Below are 17,860 nucleotides of genomic sequence, written 5' to 3'. Positions count from 1 at the left end.
CCGCGGCTTGTCGTCCACCCGGGACCGGCTGTTTCTCGGAGGCTTTGTGAACCTCTGTCCGTGGAACATTTTATTAATTTCTGCTCTTTTTTATTGACAGGTGTGCGGTCCGACATCGTGCTGACACAGCCCAAGTCAGCGGTGGCAAAGCCCGGACAGTCCCACACACTGTCCTGTGCGGTCAGTGGGTTCACCCTCAGCAGCACCTGGATGAGCTGGGTGAAACAGGTCCCCGGGAAAGGGCTGGAGTGGCTGGTGTGGTATTATAATGACGGTAACAAGTATTACGCGCCTGGAGTCCAGAGCCGGTTCACCGCTTCCAAAGACAGCAGCAACTTGTATCTGCAAATGAACAGCCTGAGACTGGACGACTCGGCCACCTATTACTGTGCGAGAGACACAGTGAGAGAGACCGGGACTGGACCGGGACAAAAACCCCAGCGAGAGTGCCTGCCCTTCGGGCGCTGAGGGAAAGGGTAGCAGTGATCGCCACAGCTGTATCCCGGTCGTTCTGGGCCACATCCGCTCGTCCACGCAATGGAAGGCGGGTTGTCAGCGGGGATTCCCGAGAAGAGATGCTGGATGGATGGGCCGAGGGGCTCAGCGGATCACTTCAGAGGGCAGCTCGGAGCCAAGCGCCGTGAGTGGGAATGGGATCACCGATCGACCTGGTCAGGTGTCGGTCCTTCGTCCACACGTGTCAGTAAATGGTCGGGCTATGAGGAACATTAATGATCAGAGACACTTTGGAGTTCCAGTGCAGTTTGACTGAGGAGTGACTGTGCTGGGAGACAGTGAGAGGGGCAGAGGTTATCGTACGGCGGTGTATCACTGTGACTATACCTGGGTGGCACAGTGTGAGAGATGGCGGCTCCCTCCATACACAAACCTACCGCAACAAAACTCTTAAAAATGGGCTCCGCGGGCGCTTCCACCGGCCTTTACCCCGGGACCCGTGGATATCAATCAGATCCTCAGTGGATAATCTGGAAGCCGGAACAAGTTCCACTGGAGATGCGTCTGGAAGGGAACGGGACCACCGAGGAGGAGCTGTCAGTGGAAGCCCAGTGAAAGGTCCCGGTGGGTTATATCATCTCCACTTCAGGACTGGGATGGCCGAGATTGAGTCCCGCTGTGTGGGACACCCGGATACAGAGGGAGGGTTTAATAAATCCGCCGGCCGGCTCTGGGATCCACTGGATTTCGGGTTGGATGTGATGAAGGCGGTTTGTGACCTGTGGTGAAGCACTGTGACTATGGAGCACGGTGACGGGGAGCTGAACAGAAACTGGTCCCGACAAAGGAGCGTCTGCAGCGCAGTCTGTCTCCACGGATTCCGCATTGCTGCTTCCCAGAGTCAAATCCCCTAAGCCTGACTCGGACTGCTGGGCGCAAATATCCATTTCTGGACAATTAAAAGCCTAAAAGGATTCGACTCTGATTCGGGGGGATGGTGGGAGCTGTTGTCCGCAAACAGGGAAACTGTGAAAATGCCTGTTTTATTGACACGCCAGGAAGAGACAAGGACGGGGTTTGGGATGGAAATCCAGGAAGCGGCTGCTCCCGGTCCGGACTGGGATCATGTTGACATTTTGCTGAGATTATTGGATGTGACGGGCAAGTGAAGTTACTGCACTGGGTGAATGGGGAGACGGAGCACTGTGACTATCTTGACTACTGGGGCGGAGGAACCTCGCTGACAGTGACTTCAGGTAAGACCAACTTCTCAACTGTATCTTCACCCACTAGAATTTTATTTATTTACGGTTTTGGCGAATTCGGTGATTTAACTGAAATCAGTGAGATATTTAGAGCGAGTACATGAATCTCCCCGAACCGGCGGGTTTCTCCAGAGCCCAGTAACAGTACAAGGGTACATACCCCACCCCACCAGTGAACTGTCCACAGACCGTGAACAGGCTCAGGGGAATGGGGTCGGATCTTGTCACCAGACTGTGCCTTGACACCGGCCGGTTGTGCTGAGTGAGCTCAGTGTTTGGTTCAAGTCTGGCTTCTGATCCTCAGCACCAACTGAAGCCACGTTCAGGGGCTGAGCGTTTCAGTGCAGTTGAACTCGTTCCCTGTCAGTGACAACAATGGATCTGTTCAGTGTCAAGTTATTGGGATCGGGTTTTACTGTCGGCTGCTTTCATGTTGAAGGTAATGGGATTGAGACATAATCTGAGGGGATGGTTACACATGTATGATCTGGTTGATGGCTCAATATCCCCAGGGTACAGGTGGGTGTCAGTCCCATCAAGTAATGTCCGGCGTGAGGTCCGTCCCGGGATACAGCAAAAGTATCGGCGAAATTGAAGTTGAATTTGGCGATATCCTAGGATTAATTGATGGGATTAAGGTTTTAGTTTAATACCCTGATGGGTGAGGAGGTGGGGTACGGTGGGGAAGAATTTTGGAGTTGGGAATGCAGTGGGGAAGTGGTGCAGGAAAGGTAAGGCAGGGAATTGAAATCACAATTCCTTCACACATTCCGGGCAGCCATGCACTGGTGGGTGGGGGAGGGGGAGTGGGGCAGGTGGGGTGGGGAGGGAAGCGTTCAAGTCAATAATGTGTAATAGGGGAGCATTTAAGTGAAGGTTTGTTGATTACGTTTGTGATCTGGAACACACTGCCTGAATGATGGTGGTGGCCAATAGTGAGTGTAGAGAGGGAACAGGAGGAGATCCGCCTTTTGTAGGGATACAGGGAAGAGCAGAGAGACCAATGGGTTTATTGCGTTTGCTCAGCTAAAGGGAAGCACAGACACTATCGGATGAATGGCCTCACTCTCTGCTCTGTCATTCAATGGAATCAGTATTTATCTTGTAAATCTGGGAAATTCTTCCGCAAAGGGATTCCAACAATCACCCCAGAGTACACAGAGCATGAGTTAAATGCAGATTACAGTTCCCATGTGCTATCCTGGCAGCCACAGATTAGATACAAAGATCCTTCTGCACTGTCCCATCCCTCCCAGGGCAGGGGCAGCAGAGGTTAGACACAGAGTGAAGCTTCCCCCAACCTGTCCCATCACACACTCACGGGACACGAGTTGAACTTTACTGTTCAAATGAACTGCTTATTCTCAGTTCACAGACGGAGCAACTGCTCTAATTTCCTGCCCTCCTCCATCCCCCGACTGGGTTTGTTTAACAAGTGTTTTCCTACATTAACCAGTGTTGCTGGTGATTCAGTAAAAGTGTTTGTGAGATAAAGTGCTGACATTTACAGACACCTTTCATGGTGTCCCCGAGCTCTTCACAGGCAATGAAGTAGTTTCAAAGTACAGCCCTGTTGTAGAGTCGGGAATGTGGAGCCACTCTGCACACAGCAGAATCCACAAACTGCAAGGTGAGAACGATCAGACAGTCTGTTCTGGTGATGTTATTGAAGCAGAAATATTGTCCAGGACACCGTGGACACAGTGATCCAATGGACAGGCACAAGGTTAGATTCGGAGTGATGACTTAGTTCACCATAATCTGCAGCAGATTTGGATCTGTGGTCAGATTTCCAACATCTTAAAAATTGGTAATGTTTTTAAATCTAGTCATTAGTAATGATGACCCTTCAGTTTTACTGATGTCCCTCAGGGAAGGAGATCTCTCATCCTTACCCTTCGAGCCTATTTATGACTCCAGACCCATCAATGTGTTTGTCTCCAAATGCCTCTGAATGACAGCTCAGATGTGTAATTCATTCAGACTTTACCGGCAAAGCCCAGATCCCAAAGGATGAATAAATAAAATTCCCAGCTGTTGTTCATACTACCCGATGTTCTATCCACTTACTAGAATACAGACTAAAATCAGACTGTCTCCCCCTATCTACTGATTCAACATCAATCATTTTGTACAAATACTCAAGCGTCATTAACTGAAAATTTCTTCTGAGCTGATCCAGCCAGATTCAGCTCCCCTCTTCACCCCAGCACCCTGTGACCCACCCAGATCCAGTTCCCCTCTTCACCCCAGCACCCTGTGACCCACCCAGATCCAGATCCCCTCTTCACTCCAGCACCCTGTGACCCACCCAGATCCAGTTCCCCTCTTCACCCAGCACCCCGTGACCCACCCAGATCCAGTTCCCCTCTTCACTCCAGCACCCTGTGACCCACACAGATCCAGTTCCCCTCTTCACCCAGCACCCTGTGACCCCCCCAGATCCAGTTCCCCTCTTCACCCCAGCACCCTGTGACCCACCCAGATCCAGTTCCCCTCTTCACCCCAGCACCCTGTGACCCACCCAGATCCAGTTCCCCTCTTCACCCCAGCACCCTGTGACCCCCCCAGATCCAGTTCCCCTCTTCACCCCAGCACCCTGTGACCCACCCAGATCCAGTTCCCCTCTTCACCCCAGCACCCTGTGTCCCACCCAGATCCAGTTCCATTCTTCACCCCAGCACCCTGTGACCCACCCAGATCCAGTTCCCCTCTTCACCCCAGCACCCTGTGACCCACCCAGATCCAGTTCCCCTCTTCACTCCAGCACCCTGCTGTCAGTTTGATGGGTGTTTTTATAAAGACCCAGAGGAACACTGATCCAGACAGAACTGTACTTACCACCTGCTGGTCCCGGGATGTAAAAGATCCTCAGCTGCAAATCTCACCGACTGACATTATTGTGCCTCCTGCACTGCCAACACTGAGCAGCTCAGGGAACATCTGTGGGGTGAGAAACAGAGTTAATGTTTCACATCAGTGACCCTTCACCAGACTCTGTCAGTCTGATTTCTGGCAACTATGCCGCTTCCAGTTTTATTTTACTGAATTTGTTTTGATGAAAACAAGTGTTTTTCATTGACTTCTGCAACCCTAGAACATCCCAGAGCCTTTCCCAACCCAGTGAGTACTTCTGCAGTGTGTCACTTCATATGGGGGGGCTAAACCTCCAACTTGTCTGCATCTTGTTCCCACAAACTGAACGACACATGACAATCTAGTCTGTGTTTTGTTGGAAGGGAATGGTCACTTTTAGCCTGCAATTCCTAAAGCTCCCCACCACTGCGAATTCCTCATCTGGATCTTGATTGTGCCGTAGATGAATAGACAGACACTATTTGGTTGTAGGTCGTCCAAATGGTCCCAGATGCTTGGTCCAGCAATTCTGTTGTTTTCAAGGGTTAACGTCGATAAAGAGCAGTGAGGTTCCTCAGACCTCAGCTGACCAGCTCGTTCCTGAGCTGCTGTGTACCTGGAAGGCTGAGGACAGTGTGGGTGAAATGGTGCTGGCTGTGGCTGGCAATTCCAAAGGGAATCACCAGTGTTCAGCCACTTACACTGGAGTCAGTCCCAGAGTTCCACAGACCACTGTACCCCGGGATTTACTGATTGACAGATGCCTTCAGAGTTGTTACCACACTCTGCCACATGACACCGGGTCCTGCTGGAATTCCCAGGGTAACACTGGGAAATCCACCTCCACATTTCCCTCACAGGCTGGACTTGACAAAGGATCACATTCCCCATTCATCTGACTGGGGATTCTGAGCCTTGGGAAGGGATTTAGTCAGGAATGATTTCTGGCAGATTATTATGCTTTAGTGCATTTCAGATGTATAATTTTAAGCAAGATATGCTAAATTAATTGTTGCCACAGGAAGTTACATCAACTTTAATGTTTCCCAGACATTTCAAATCTGTTAAATTACATGACAGAACTGACACAAGACAATCCCTTCCCCACAATTACCAAGCATAGAAACATAGAAAACCTACAGCACAATACACCACAATGCTGTGCCGAACATGTACTTACTTTAAAAATTGCCTGGGGTTAGCCATAGCCCTCTATTTTTCTAAGCTCCATGTACCTATCCAAGAGTCTCTGAAAAGACCCCATCATATCTGCCTCCACTACCATTGCTGGCAGCCCATTCCATGCAATGACCACTCTCTGTGTTAAAAATTATCCCTGGCAAATTCTCTGTACCTACTTCCAAGCACCAAGTGTCAGAGTGTTCTGGACCCAGAGTCCCAGCAGGGTGCTGATTGAGGCTTTTTAATGCTGATGCCCCGATACACCTCACCACAAGCCTACAGCATCCAGAAACCCAGCGGCGTCCCATCTTTCCCTGTGTAGCAGTGTGGGGAGAGTCCCAGCAGGTTAGAACCAGCACAATTCAGCCCGGTCTGTGTGGACATGGTCCAGTTGGCACCGTGCCCTGTGCTTTCTTTCCTGTGACACTTCACCCACAGCATAGGTCAGCTTGTTCCTCTGTTTCACAGAAGTTGTGTCCCCGGTAGGGAGTCTGACATCAACATTTCACTGGTTGTTTCAGGCTCAGTCTGAAAGGAATGAGAAAGGGACCATTTCTCTGTTCTGCCTGTCCTGTCAACCTGAATCAACTGTGTTTGCTCAGGAAGGCAAATGTTCTGAGTTCACAGTCCCCAGAGTCACCTGGAAATGGTTCTAAACAATGCAGCTGTCATTATTGACCAGTCAAATTATATTGATTCCTATTTACTTGTTATATTTATTTACTTGTATTTATTCTATTTGAAACTCAGATTTCAATATTTTATGGTCTTTGACCCGGAGTGAATAACTGAACATCTCATTATTTTGCTCCTGATTGAAATTGCAACCTTCCCACTACTCCACTTCTCCTCCTAATGTTGAGTTTACTGCCCTTTCGATAGCAGAATCAATCTGAAGCCTGTGTGTGTCTGTTGACCATCTTACTGTTGGACAACAAAGTCCTCATCTTCTGTAATTCACACTGTCTGACACATACTCTCCCACTAGTTTCCTACTCCCAGAGTTCCTGCATGTTCTGCTGTGTCCACACAGTCTTTTTGGGTGATTTTAACCTCATCCACCATCAACAATCTGTCACTGACAGAGTCAATCATGAGGTAAATGATGTCACTTCAGTGGGTCAGAACAAACCCCATCGACAACACTGTCCAAGGTAATTCCGACAACTGGTCAAACCACATCTCCTCAACATATTCACCTCTCAAAGCTGTCAACTGGTCAATTAATTAATTGATCTTGACGCTTTTATCTACCTTGGTAAGTCAACACATCTCATTTTCCAGTGAATTGAATTGAGAACCAGTGCTTTCAAGTGTATTTTGCACCTTAAGTGGTTCTGAATTGACACAACCTGCATTTCCTCACAGGACTCTCTGGGCTGGTCATTCAGTGAGAATTTCACCTACATCTAACGGCATTTTGAGATTTCTCCATCTGCCCAGGAATCTCATGTGTTGGCCGACACTTCTCCACAGTGTCTGGACTAATATATTTCCACAGTTCCTCTGTCCTTTCTGATGCAAGTTACCATTCCCTCCCGGTTACTCAGTAGTTTCCACAGGCTCAGTGGGGTTGAAATTCTTGCTCAGTCACACACGGTAAATATGTGAGGCAGTGTGAGCTGTATCATGTAGTCTGTTGAGTTGAATTTCAGAAGCAGGGTCCCAACCTCCACTATATTGCACACATGGTGCTGGAGACCAGGTACCACTATATCCACACCAATCACTCCTCTCATCAACAGCAATACTGAAATGATCAGAATTATTCAAATAAGTTACTTCAAAATCTTACTTCTTCTGTAAACTCTGCTGATCAGGGGCTAACAGACTTTTCAGAATCAGGAATTGTATTTGGATGAGAGACAGATTGTCACTTTGGTATTTTGACTGAAATCCGACCGATCGGACATTGGGTCACTGCCTCAGTCCTGCACTGAAGTGTTGGCCTGGACTGTGTGTCCAAGTTGCCACTGTGGGATTGATCCACACCCTCCTACCTCAGTGACACAGACTCACAGCTGAGTGTTAAAGTGATATCGGCTTTGTTTGATGGGGTGAATAATTTTGAGAATTACTGCTTTCTATAATGTCTCCTTTCTCTGTCGGTAATGCATTTATTCAGGGAACCATCTGTGAATTTCTTTCTATTTCAGAGATCAAGTCTTTGCCATCAGTCTACATCATACCTTCCTGCAACAGAGAATCTGACCAAGGCATCAGGCTCCTCTGTCTGGTCAAGGACTATCAGCCTGAGAGCATCAGTCAGTCATGGTCCACTAACAGTGGGGACATCACCACAGGAATCAAGAAATACCCAGCGGTGTTGGGGCAAAATTCAAAATACACGATGAGCAGCTTGCTCGAAGTCTCTGCGGCGGACTGGAAGAATAAAGTCTACTACTGCAAGGCAGGGTACAAGCCAAACGAGATTAAGACAGCGGAGTGGCAGAAACCTCAACCTCAACGTTAGTATCAGAAATAATTTATATTTAAAGCTGCACTGATGTCAGAACATAAATCTGGAGTAGGAAGCTTTGTCAGATAATGTAGGAGCATAGCAACTAACTCCTTTATTCTGCTCTTACAATGGCAGTGAGAAACGTATGAAAGTCGATATGAGTGCGAAACTGGGTATCAGGAGCTGCCTCCATTGTCTAATTTCAGGAGCCTCTCCACCAGCCCCTCCCACTAAACCCTCCCTACAGATCAGCTCCTGTACACATACAGAGACCGCTGGCCCATCGTACCCCTGCACACAGAACAACAATTTAAACTTTACCCCACTACTCCTGCACTTTCCCCTCCACCCTGCAGCTGCCCCCTCTTCTGGTAAAAGCAATCACTTGTGAATGTGATGAAGGAATCCACCCCACTGCCCTTCTTTAACCATCTTCTCACAGATCTGAACCAGCCTTTGCAGTTACTACAAAATAATTCCCTCCTGTCCATCTGTTCTTCTTTCCCATTGAAAGTAAAATTGTGTTTCCCAAACTCACCAGTGGAAACAGTACCACACCATGTCCTCCTGCTCACAGGAGCTGGTATCAGTCATTCTCCATTAAACAATTAGATCACGGCAGGTCTGCACCTCAACCCCATGACCCACCTCTCTGCATTATCATAGCATAGCGGGACACACTGCTGGGAGGCCCAAGTGATACACCCAGCCCTCCCACTCACTGGTGTGAGCCATCAGATCATCAGATCAGCTGTAAATTAACAACATTCTTGAGAGGGCTGGAACTGGGGATCTAGCCCATGATGAGGGGGAACGAAGTCAAAAACATGGGCAAAGCAATCATGTACTGACAGATATTAAATGTATTCCAGCTCCGAAGCTCAGCTCCCTTGTTCCATCCCGGGAGGTGATCCACAGTCAAGCAAACGCTGTCCTAGGCTGTGTGATATCTGGATTCTCTCCCGATGACATTGAAGTATCCTGGAAAAAAGCTGGATCTGCCCAAGAAGGCATCGTTCTCCCTTCCACTCAGAGATCTAATGGTACATTTGAAACAATCACTTACCTGACAGTGCCTGTGCAGGAATGGACCAAGAAACAGCAATATACTTGTGAAGTGAAGCACACACTTTCCGGTTTCAGTGGTCAGGTCAACATGACGTATCAAGAGGGTGAGTAATGTCTGAAGAAAAATTCATTAACACAGCACTAAACTTGCTAACTGATACTCCCACACAATTCCTGTCCCTCCTGTCAATCTTGCTGAGTGATGTACAGATGATCTTTACACTTTGAATCAACTCATATCACCAGCAGCTTTAACCCCATCTACTGGGCAGGAAAGGTGTAAGATTAGGGTCACCTGTCCATTGTGTCTCAATTGTTTTAGTTGTCTCTGTTTGTAGTTATATTGAAAATAAGTTAGTGAGCAAAGCTCACATCTCATGCTTTAGAATCTGGAGAAAATCTCCCTTTCCCCTTTTCACTGTCTTCTCAGTGTTAGTTCCTCAAAAAATATCTCTGCAATTTTGTATTTGCTTCAGTCCCCAGACTTTGTTTCCAGTGTTTCCTGAGAGGCTCTTCTGTCGATTGTCCACTCACAATGTAGGTGCCTGGATTATTTTTGAATTGATGCCCAATCCTCGAGTGAATGTTGTGACCTTGTGTCCTCAGATCCTTGCCCAGGTTCAGAGAGCACATGCATTTATCATGGCTGACGCAACCTCATCTCGATAGAATGCAATATACAGAGGACAGAGAGTGGGAATATGTGGAGCTCCCTTTTTCCAAGAATGGGAAAAGAGCTGAAAATATCTAACACTTAAATCTATGAATCTTCCATTTCCAGGTGGAAACTGTCCCAGCTGTTTTTTGAAGCCTGTGCCAAGGTTCTTTTACCAGAGTAATCTCAATGCAACATTCTCAGATGGTTCAACCCAAGAGTATCATTGTTCAGCAGGAAACTGTGAAATAAAGTGATTGGCTGTGTATACAATTCGTCATTGATTTCATTACAATCCACTTACTGGATTGCAGACCTGTCCCTGGTATCCATTGGGATGGAAATTTAACAGAAAGAGAAGAAAACACATTATTCAAACTGACTACCTCTCCAATCACATTTCTATTCCACTTTCTACTATCCTGAAGGCCACCGTTTTCAATTTGACTTCCCATTCCCATTCTGACATGTCTGTCCATGGTCTCCTCTACTGCCCTGGTGAGGCCAAAGTCAGGTTGGAGTAGCAACACCTCATATTCCATCCAGATATCTGGCAATCTGATAGCCTGAGTTCTAATTTCTGCAACCTCCAGTAATTTACCCCGGTTCTTTATTCCCCTTTTTTTCTAATCGCCATATTAGAGACCGCCTCATTCTATCACTTCTCCTCATCTGCCCATCATCTACATTTGGATCCCCTCCTCTTGAACACTTTCCTCCATGGTGCACTGTCCTGTCAGATTCCTTCTGCTTCAGCCATTTATCTCTTCCACTTACCCCCCACCAGCTTCTTACTTCATACTCCCTCCCCATTCACACCCTTTCCCCCTCACCTGGTCTCACCTCTCATCTGACACAATGTATTCCTCTCCACTCTACTCACCTCTTATTCTGGCTTCTGCCCACTTCCTTTCCAGTACCGGTGAAGCCGTTCGGCCCGAAAGATTGACTGCTTATTTCCCTGCATAGATGCTGCCTGACTTCCCGTGTTCCTCCAGCATTTTGTGTGGGTAGTTCAACATTTCCAGCATCTGTAGAATCTCTTGTGTTTCTGGTTGTCCATACTCTCATTCATTTGTGTACATTGTTGCTTCAGTGTGACTCAGATCCCAATTCCAGTTTCCTCGGTAAGATTCCCTCCTGTCTGACTCCAGTCGGCAAGAACTGGAATCTATTTGTCACCCAGTGGCTGTGAGGCACGAGGTGATGAAGGTGAACAGGGCTGAAATTCCAAATTGACTCAGTCAAAGGACGGATGACCCTTTGATAATGTTGGGCACAAGAAAAATTGGTGAGACAAGACACAGGGGTCTACCCAGTCTGCTGACCAATTGCAAAGTTACATTGATCCGTGTGCTGGACACTGAATTCAGTCCAAAAGGGAAACTCAGTGATCCCAAGGAATGTCCAAAGGAGAATGTTTTGATAGAATTACCCAAGCATTGACAGGATTATATACTTCCTGTGGAATAACACCAGCATTCAGCAATAAGGGGAGCGATCTTGACTCGGTCAGATTTTATGAGAGGATCACTTTTCCCAGGGACGGCTGAACATCAAGACCAGGCTGATATGGGACCGAACTGAGAAACCTGCAGAAAACATGTTTAACAACATCACAGTGCTGATTAAACTGGGATTCACAATTCTGTGACCCTTCAGTGTACACCTAGGTTTGCAGATTTGTGATATTACTCAACAACAATTATCATCTAGACTGCATGCATGGACTTCCTGTTTTACAGGAAAATTGCTCATAATCTTACTGAAATGGGAAAGGTTAAGAAAAACATATCATACTTTGTCAGATGATCCATCCCAGTCAGACTGGACAGTGTGTGTTACATCTGCTCTTTCATCAGACAAAGACACTGACTCACAGTCTCACTGAAGGACTCAACCATGACACAAACACAATCAGCCTTCACATTAAATGTCAAAGAACAAAAACACCCACGTGCCCGAAGGTGACCAAGTGTGTAAATGGTGTACACAAAGTGCAGAGAGCTGCAATGTCCGTGAACTGAAGATCGTGCATTGGGAGACGGCCTCAACAACTTCACACAAAACCGACACTAACCCAGAGGACAGGTGACCCAACACTTGATCAAAGAGCTGTTTTATTCATTTATCATTTCCTATCAATCACTGATCGCTCTGGAACTGAGGGACTTGCTGCCTCATTCCTGATGGTGATTCAGGTTCAGCCGTGTTGCTGCAGGTCTGGAGTCACAGACCAGCCGGATCAGATGGGACTTCTCTCCGGAAGTTATCACAGGGAATGAAACTACAAATACCTCCGTAGACATCTTTCTATTCCAAAAAGCATTGATGAATTGAATTTAAACCCCCATCCACCAGGTTGGGATTTGAACCCATTTTGCCAGTTCATCAGCCCAGCAACTTAACGATACACTCTGACCATGGCTGCTCATTTCAAGAGAGACAGAGGCTTCAATGTTTGTAAGCACGAATGCTAAAATCACAGGCACCAGCAGAAGTAGTGCCCATTTATGAATGAGCAGAGTTGAAAGAATATGATGTTTTCCGAAGTTTGTGTGGGTTTTGAAAGTTGCAGAGATGGGGAGAGGCACAGCCACAGTAAGACTGGAATGTCAGGATCTGAAGTTATTAAGCTGAGTGAATCCCAGGCTCAGCCCAGGTGGAGAAAGGGATTCTCATTGATTCACAGTGTTCATTGATACTGATCAATGGCACTGAGTCTCCAAGCAAAGAATATACTGAGCTGTGTCTCTGCTGAGAAATCTGCATGCTTCTCTGTCTCACAGTGAACCAATTGGTACAGTTATTAGAAAGTGATTCAAAACCTAATTAGCATATCCTTTGTTCTGATTTTCTTTTCTGAATCAGGAATATGAGACACGTGATTCAGTCCTGGGTGTTTATGTACTCTGTTTGCATTAAATGCAGCTGTCATGTACTGATGATCTGTCTTCACCTAACACATCCAATAGAAATATCTCCATAAGATTCTGAGCATTTCCATTTCTAATCCACAGAATTGTCAGTCTTTATTCAAAATCCCGACATTGAAGAGATGTTGATCGACAAGACTGCTACCGTGAAGTGCACGGTTCTCTGTACAGATCCCGAAGATATCCACATCTCTTGGCATGTGGGCGGGAAGGAGAAAACTAAAGGAATTCACACCCATCAAGCGGAGAGGGACGGATCCCAATACAGAGTGCTCAGCGAACTCCAGATCAGTGTGGAGGAGTGGTTCAGTGGGGTAGAGTATGAGTGCTCTGCTCAGGAATCTCCTTCATCTTCCCGAGTGTCAGCACAGACCAACAGTACCAAAGGTGGGCAAGAGTCCAGCGATTAAATGGCCAGCATTAGTTACCTGAGTCAAAATGTTTGACATTTCTGTTTTCTTGTCTCTTCCAGTCGAGATAAAAGGTCCCAAGGTCAGACTGCTGCCTCCACCTCAGGAAGAGACCAAGAAAAGGCAAATGGCCACACTGGAGTGTGTGGTCTCTGGATTCTTCCCGGACCAAATAAATGTCATTTGGAAGAAAGGCAGCACCGTGGTCACCTCCAACACCAGCGCTACACCGACCGCTCTGGAGCAGGGGTGGACTTTCAGTGTCAGACACTTCCTGACCGTGAGTCTACAGGAGTGGAAGACAGAATCAGTCTTCAGCTGTACAGTGAATCATCCCCCCTCCAAGAGCAGTATCAAGAAGCAAGTGAAGAACGTCCCAGGTAAGGTCCTGGTACTCACACCATCATCGACATTGTTTACATTGTGCTATGAATTCAAGGTCAACACTAAATCACAGTGTAGTTCTGGCTTAGTTAATTGAGGGAACTGATAAAGTTCAAAGTACAAAGTACATTTATCATCAAAGTCTGTGCACCACATACAACCTTGAGATTCTCTTCTTGCAGGCAGTCACAAAACAAAGAAACACAATAGAATTCAGAGTCAAACATCCAATGTGTGAAAATGAACAAACAGTTGGACAGGTACATGGATTGGAAGGGCTCCCAACCTTTTTCTATGCCATGGACCCAGACCATGAACCAAGGGGTTTGCACACCCCCGTTTGTGAACCTCTGGTTTAGAAGGTTATGGGTCAAACAGTGGCAAATGGGACTAGTTTGGATGGGGAATCTTGGTCAAAATGGACTTGTTGGTCCAAAGGGTATGTTTCCATGCAGTGTAACTCTATAATTCTAAAATTCAAGTTGTGCAAACAATAAAATTTAAACAAACAATCAACAGAACCTGAACCGCAGAGTCCCCTAAAGTAAATCCACAGCCACGTCACCGGTTCAGCACTGCAACCGGTCCAGGAGACCGATGGCTGCAGGCCACGGCCACAGAGCCAGGTTCAGTGCTGAGGTGAGTGCCGATGGCTGCAGGCCGCAGCTGCAGTGTCAGTTCAGTGCTGAGGTGAGTGAAGCCTCATAGAGCAGTGAGCAGAATTCCTAATTCAGCTTCACCTTCAACGCCTTAATCTTTTTAATCTCAAATGGCACTGAAAAATGGCCAATCATCTGTTTGTTTCTGCATTCAACCAACATAATCCAGGTTTTCACCATAGAAATAAGTGTATCCCAGAAAATACTTTCATAACCTGAGGGGAATCTGGATCATTTTACTGGACAGGCACTCTGGAGATCCCCGATACTTGTCTTCAAAATGCTCCCTCCCTCTGCCTTTGAACATAATCCCAGCCTCCAATTAGTGCCTCAGTTGTGACTGAATTTCCAGCAGAGCAGCTCTCCCTCTGCTCCTGTGTGGGAATAGTCAGCCTGGACAATGTGTAGAAGCCTCTGGAGGGCGGCTTGAACACACAACATTCCGACAATGCAGAGGCAAATGTTAGTTACACCTTGAGGAAAAAAGGTATTTTTAAGCATTTGTGACAAAAAGTAAATCTTTCTGCTACTCCCATTTTGAAATATGAAGTGTATTTTCAGAAATATTTTCACTTGAAACTTTGCTCCTGTTCCACCGACACAATCTGAAATACTGGTTATTTTCTGTATTTGTTTTAATAAGTTGCTGGTAACAGTTCAAGTGACCATGAAACTACAAAAACAATGTAAGGGCCAATCTTGTTCATTTACGTTCCCTCAGGGTGTTTACCCTGTCTGCTCAATAGGGGACATTCCTTTCTTCACCAATGTAGATTGGTCTCATCTCATCTTGATGGGACAGGCACATCATTGACCAGAGATGAACAGAAATGCTGGTCATGTCAGTGACAAACTCGTCTATTGGGGAATGGTGAAATAATAATTGTGACGTTTCTCCCAGATGAATGTCCAGATACCCACCCCTCAGTCACTTTAAGCAAACCTTCCTTCGAAGAGATCTGGACAAAGAGGACAGCGACCATTCTGTGTGAGGTGGTTCACAGTGATTTACAGGGATTCAGTGTAACCTGGCAGGTGGACGGAAGGAAGAGGGAAGATGGGGTGAGGACTGTGGGTCCAGACAGCAACGGAGCTGAAGATATGATCACCAGCAGACTGACAGTCCCTGCTGCAGAGTGGAACAGTGGGGCTGAGTACTCGTGTGTGATAGAGGATGAGAGTTTGCCAACACCGGTGAAGAAATCCATCAGGAAGGACACAGGTACGTGTGGACAGAATTCAGTGTGAGTCCGATCTCAGTAATATGACAGATTTATCACCATCCAGCAGGGTGATAGACTATAGAAAATGAGAACAGGAGTAGGTCATTGGGTCTCTCAATCTGCTCAACCATTCAGTCTGTTCTCAGTTGATCATCCAAATTCAATTCCTGTTCCTGCTTTCTCCAGATATCCTTTGAGCCATTCACATGAAGAAGTATATACAATCCACTCGAGAATATATTAGATGATAATTCTTCAAGTGCTTTCTGTGGGAGGGAGTTCCACAGGTTCTCACTCCCTCTCACACGTACACAGCTGAGACTGCCACCCCTGCTCCAGGGGAGATGGAACAAACAGCACAGGATGATGCAAGTCCAGGGGCTGAGTTCCACTTTCTGTCGGACTCCCATTGATTGAACTGAATAGACTAACCTTGCTGGAAGCTGTAAAATGCAGCAGGTTCAAGATTTCCACTCCACAAATCCCAATGATGAACAGAAAGGGAAAAGCCTTTAGTTTCAGATAAAGTGAAGTCTCTCAGATTTAGAAATTGTTCATGTTGGTACAAGACCAGAATGTGTCGGGTAAGGAGGGAATTATTGGAAGATTCATTCTAACTGAGATTCTCTCTGTTCCAGGGCGTGTTCTGACTCGTCCTCACGTCTACCTCCTCCCCCCTTCATCGGATGAGGTAGACACCGATCAGACTGTGACCTTGATGTGTCTGGTCACCAAGTTCTCTCCCGCAGAGATCTATGTGGCCTGGATGGCCAATGACACCCTTCTGAAGACAGGGTTTGTGAACCAGCCAGTGACCAAGGACCCCAGAAGAGGCTGGAACACAATGACCAGTCAGCTGAAGGTTTCTCCTGAGGAGTGGAAGAGCGGCACCACTTTCTCCTGTGTGGTGGGTCATGAGTCGCTCACAACCAACCTGTTCCGAAGCATCAATAAATCTCACAGCAAACCCACCCTGGTCAATGTCTCACTTGTTCTGACTGATAGTTTTAAATCTTGTGTGTAATACTGTGTGATTCAATCCATGAAACCCTAGTTTTGTTAGTTTTATTATTATTAATTATCAGAGAGGATTATTTAGCTGATTAAAACATGATTAAAATCTGGACCTTTCAAAATAATTAAGAATGAAATTAAGATCAAGAACCAAATTAAACTACAAACATGATTAACCACAAATCTCTGAGTTTGTGTGTACATTCACAGACCTTCTTCTGCCATGTTTGAATGGATTTCAACCCTGTCTGGGACTGCACAATGTATTAAATCTTTGTATCTGTCAATGTACTGATCCAAGTTCAATAAATATAACTTGAAAATGTCTTGGTTGTGATTTTTGGAAATGGCAAATAAGGAACTTTCAACATGAGGTGTCGTTGGTGACCCACACAGTGAGAAATCGGTGTCTTTATATCTCTGGCGTCTAAACCCCTCCTGCATCGGCTGTAAACTAATGGTCAAAGAAATTAGAACCTACGGTATCTGACAAAGAGTTGAGAGTTGAAACCACTTACCAAACGTCATATCTGTGTCAAATATGTCGGATTGCTGTTTGAGGGCTCCTTGTCCCCACTAAGGTTGCTGCTCCTCATCTGGTGCCTGTGTGTCACGAACTAAATGAAACATATCGTTGTTGGGAACTGTACTATTGCAAAGGCGCAGTTAAACCTCCATCTATCATGGCAGACAGTTTGCATCTGTACTGAAGGGGTACTAATATCCTAGTGGGAAGGTTTGCTTGTGCTGCAGGGTAGGGGTGGGGGCTGGTTAAACTAAAGTTGCTGGAGATGAGAACCAGAGTATAGGAACAGATCGTGGAGAGGTTGTGGAGTCAGAGTTTGTTCAGACATCAGACAAAGTCAGGAATCAAAAAGTTGAGTGTGGTGTGAGTGTTATGTACCCCTAGGTTTCATATTTTCTGTGGTCTATCACTTTAAATGCCGGGGGAATGAGACTGGCTTTTGGACACTGTTTGGGCTGTTAGAAAGGGAGAGAGGGAGGTGTCCATTGCAATGAGAGAGACAGAAATTGCTCGAAGGATTGATGTTATGGTTTCTGTACAAGTTGTTTACCTTTCCAAGGACATTTGCCTGCTTGCAAAGTTCTTGCAGAGAGAGGAGATTGGTGCAGGTTGATGGACAGCTGGTGTCCAACATGTGGAGATAAGAACCAGGTCCACAGAGACACAGAGACACACAGTTTCGGACACTGAATGAGCTTTGTTGCACCCACAGGAAGGTGGGGGCTTTTGGAGGATCGATTTGGGGAAATAGATCAGTGGCTCTAG

General features: G+C 46.5%; 1 long non-coding RNA gene and 1 gene segment (V, D, J or C); one reads left to right on the top strand and one right to left on the bottom strand.

Annotated features, from left to right (window-relative positions):
- Nucleotides 1-17,860, bottom strand: part of LOC140716625 (uncharacterized) — a 109,870-nt gene that overhangs the window by 9,407 nt on the left and 82,603 nt on the right. For both annotated transcript variants that reach the window (XR_012096332.1, XR_012096333.1), the window contains exon 3: nucleotides 4,563-4,664. This is a non-coding gene — a long non-coding RNA (uncharacterized lncRNA). The remainder of the gene's footprint in view (nucleotides 1-4,562; nucleotides 4,665-17,860) is intronic.
- Nucleotides 1,585-16,894, top strand: LOC140716623 (Ig heavy chain C region-like). The segment is given in 7 exon segments: nucleotides 1,585-1,712; nucleotides 7,916-8,227; nucleotides 9,093-9,392; nucleotides 12,964-13,266; nucleotides 13,352-13,669; nucleotides 15,234-15,554; nucleotides 16,194-16,894. Coding segments are annotated over 6 exon segments (1,746 nt in total).

The sequence above is a fragment of the Hemitrygon akajei genome, chromosome 25 (assembly GCF_048418815.1).
Source record: "Hemitrygon akajei chromosome 25, sHemAka1.3, whole genome shotgun sequence".
Taxonomy (NCBI): Eukaryota; Metazoa; Chordata; class Chondrichthyes; order Myliobatiformes; family Dasyatidae; genus Hemitrygon; species Hemitrygon akajei.
This window is presented reverse-complemented; position numbering and strand designations above follow the sequence as displayed.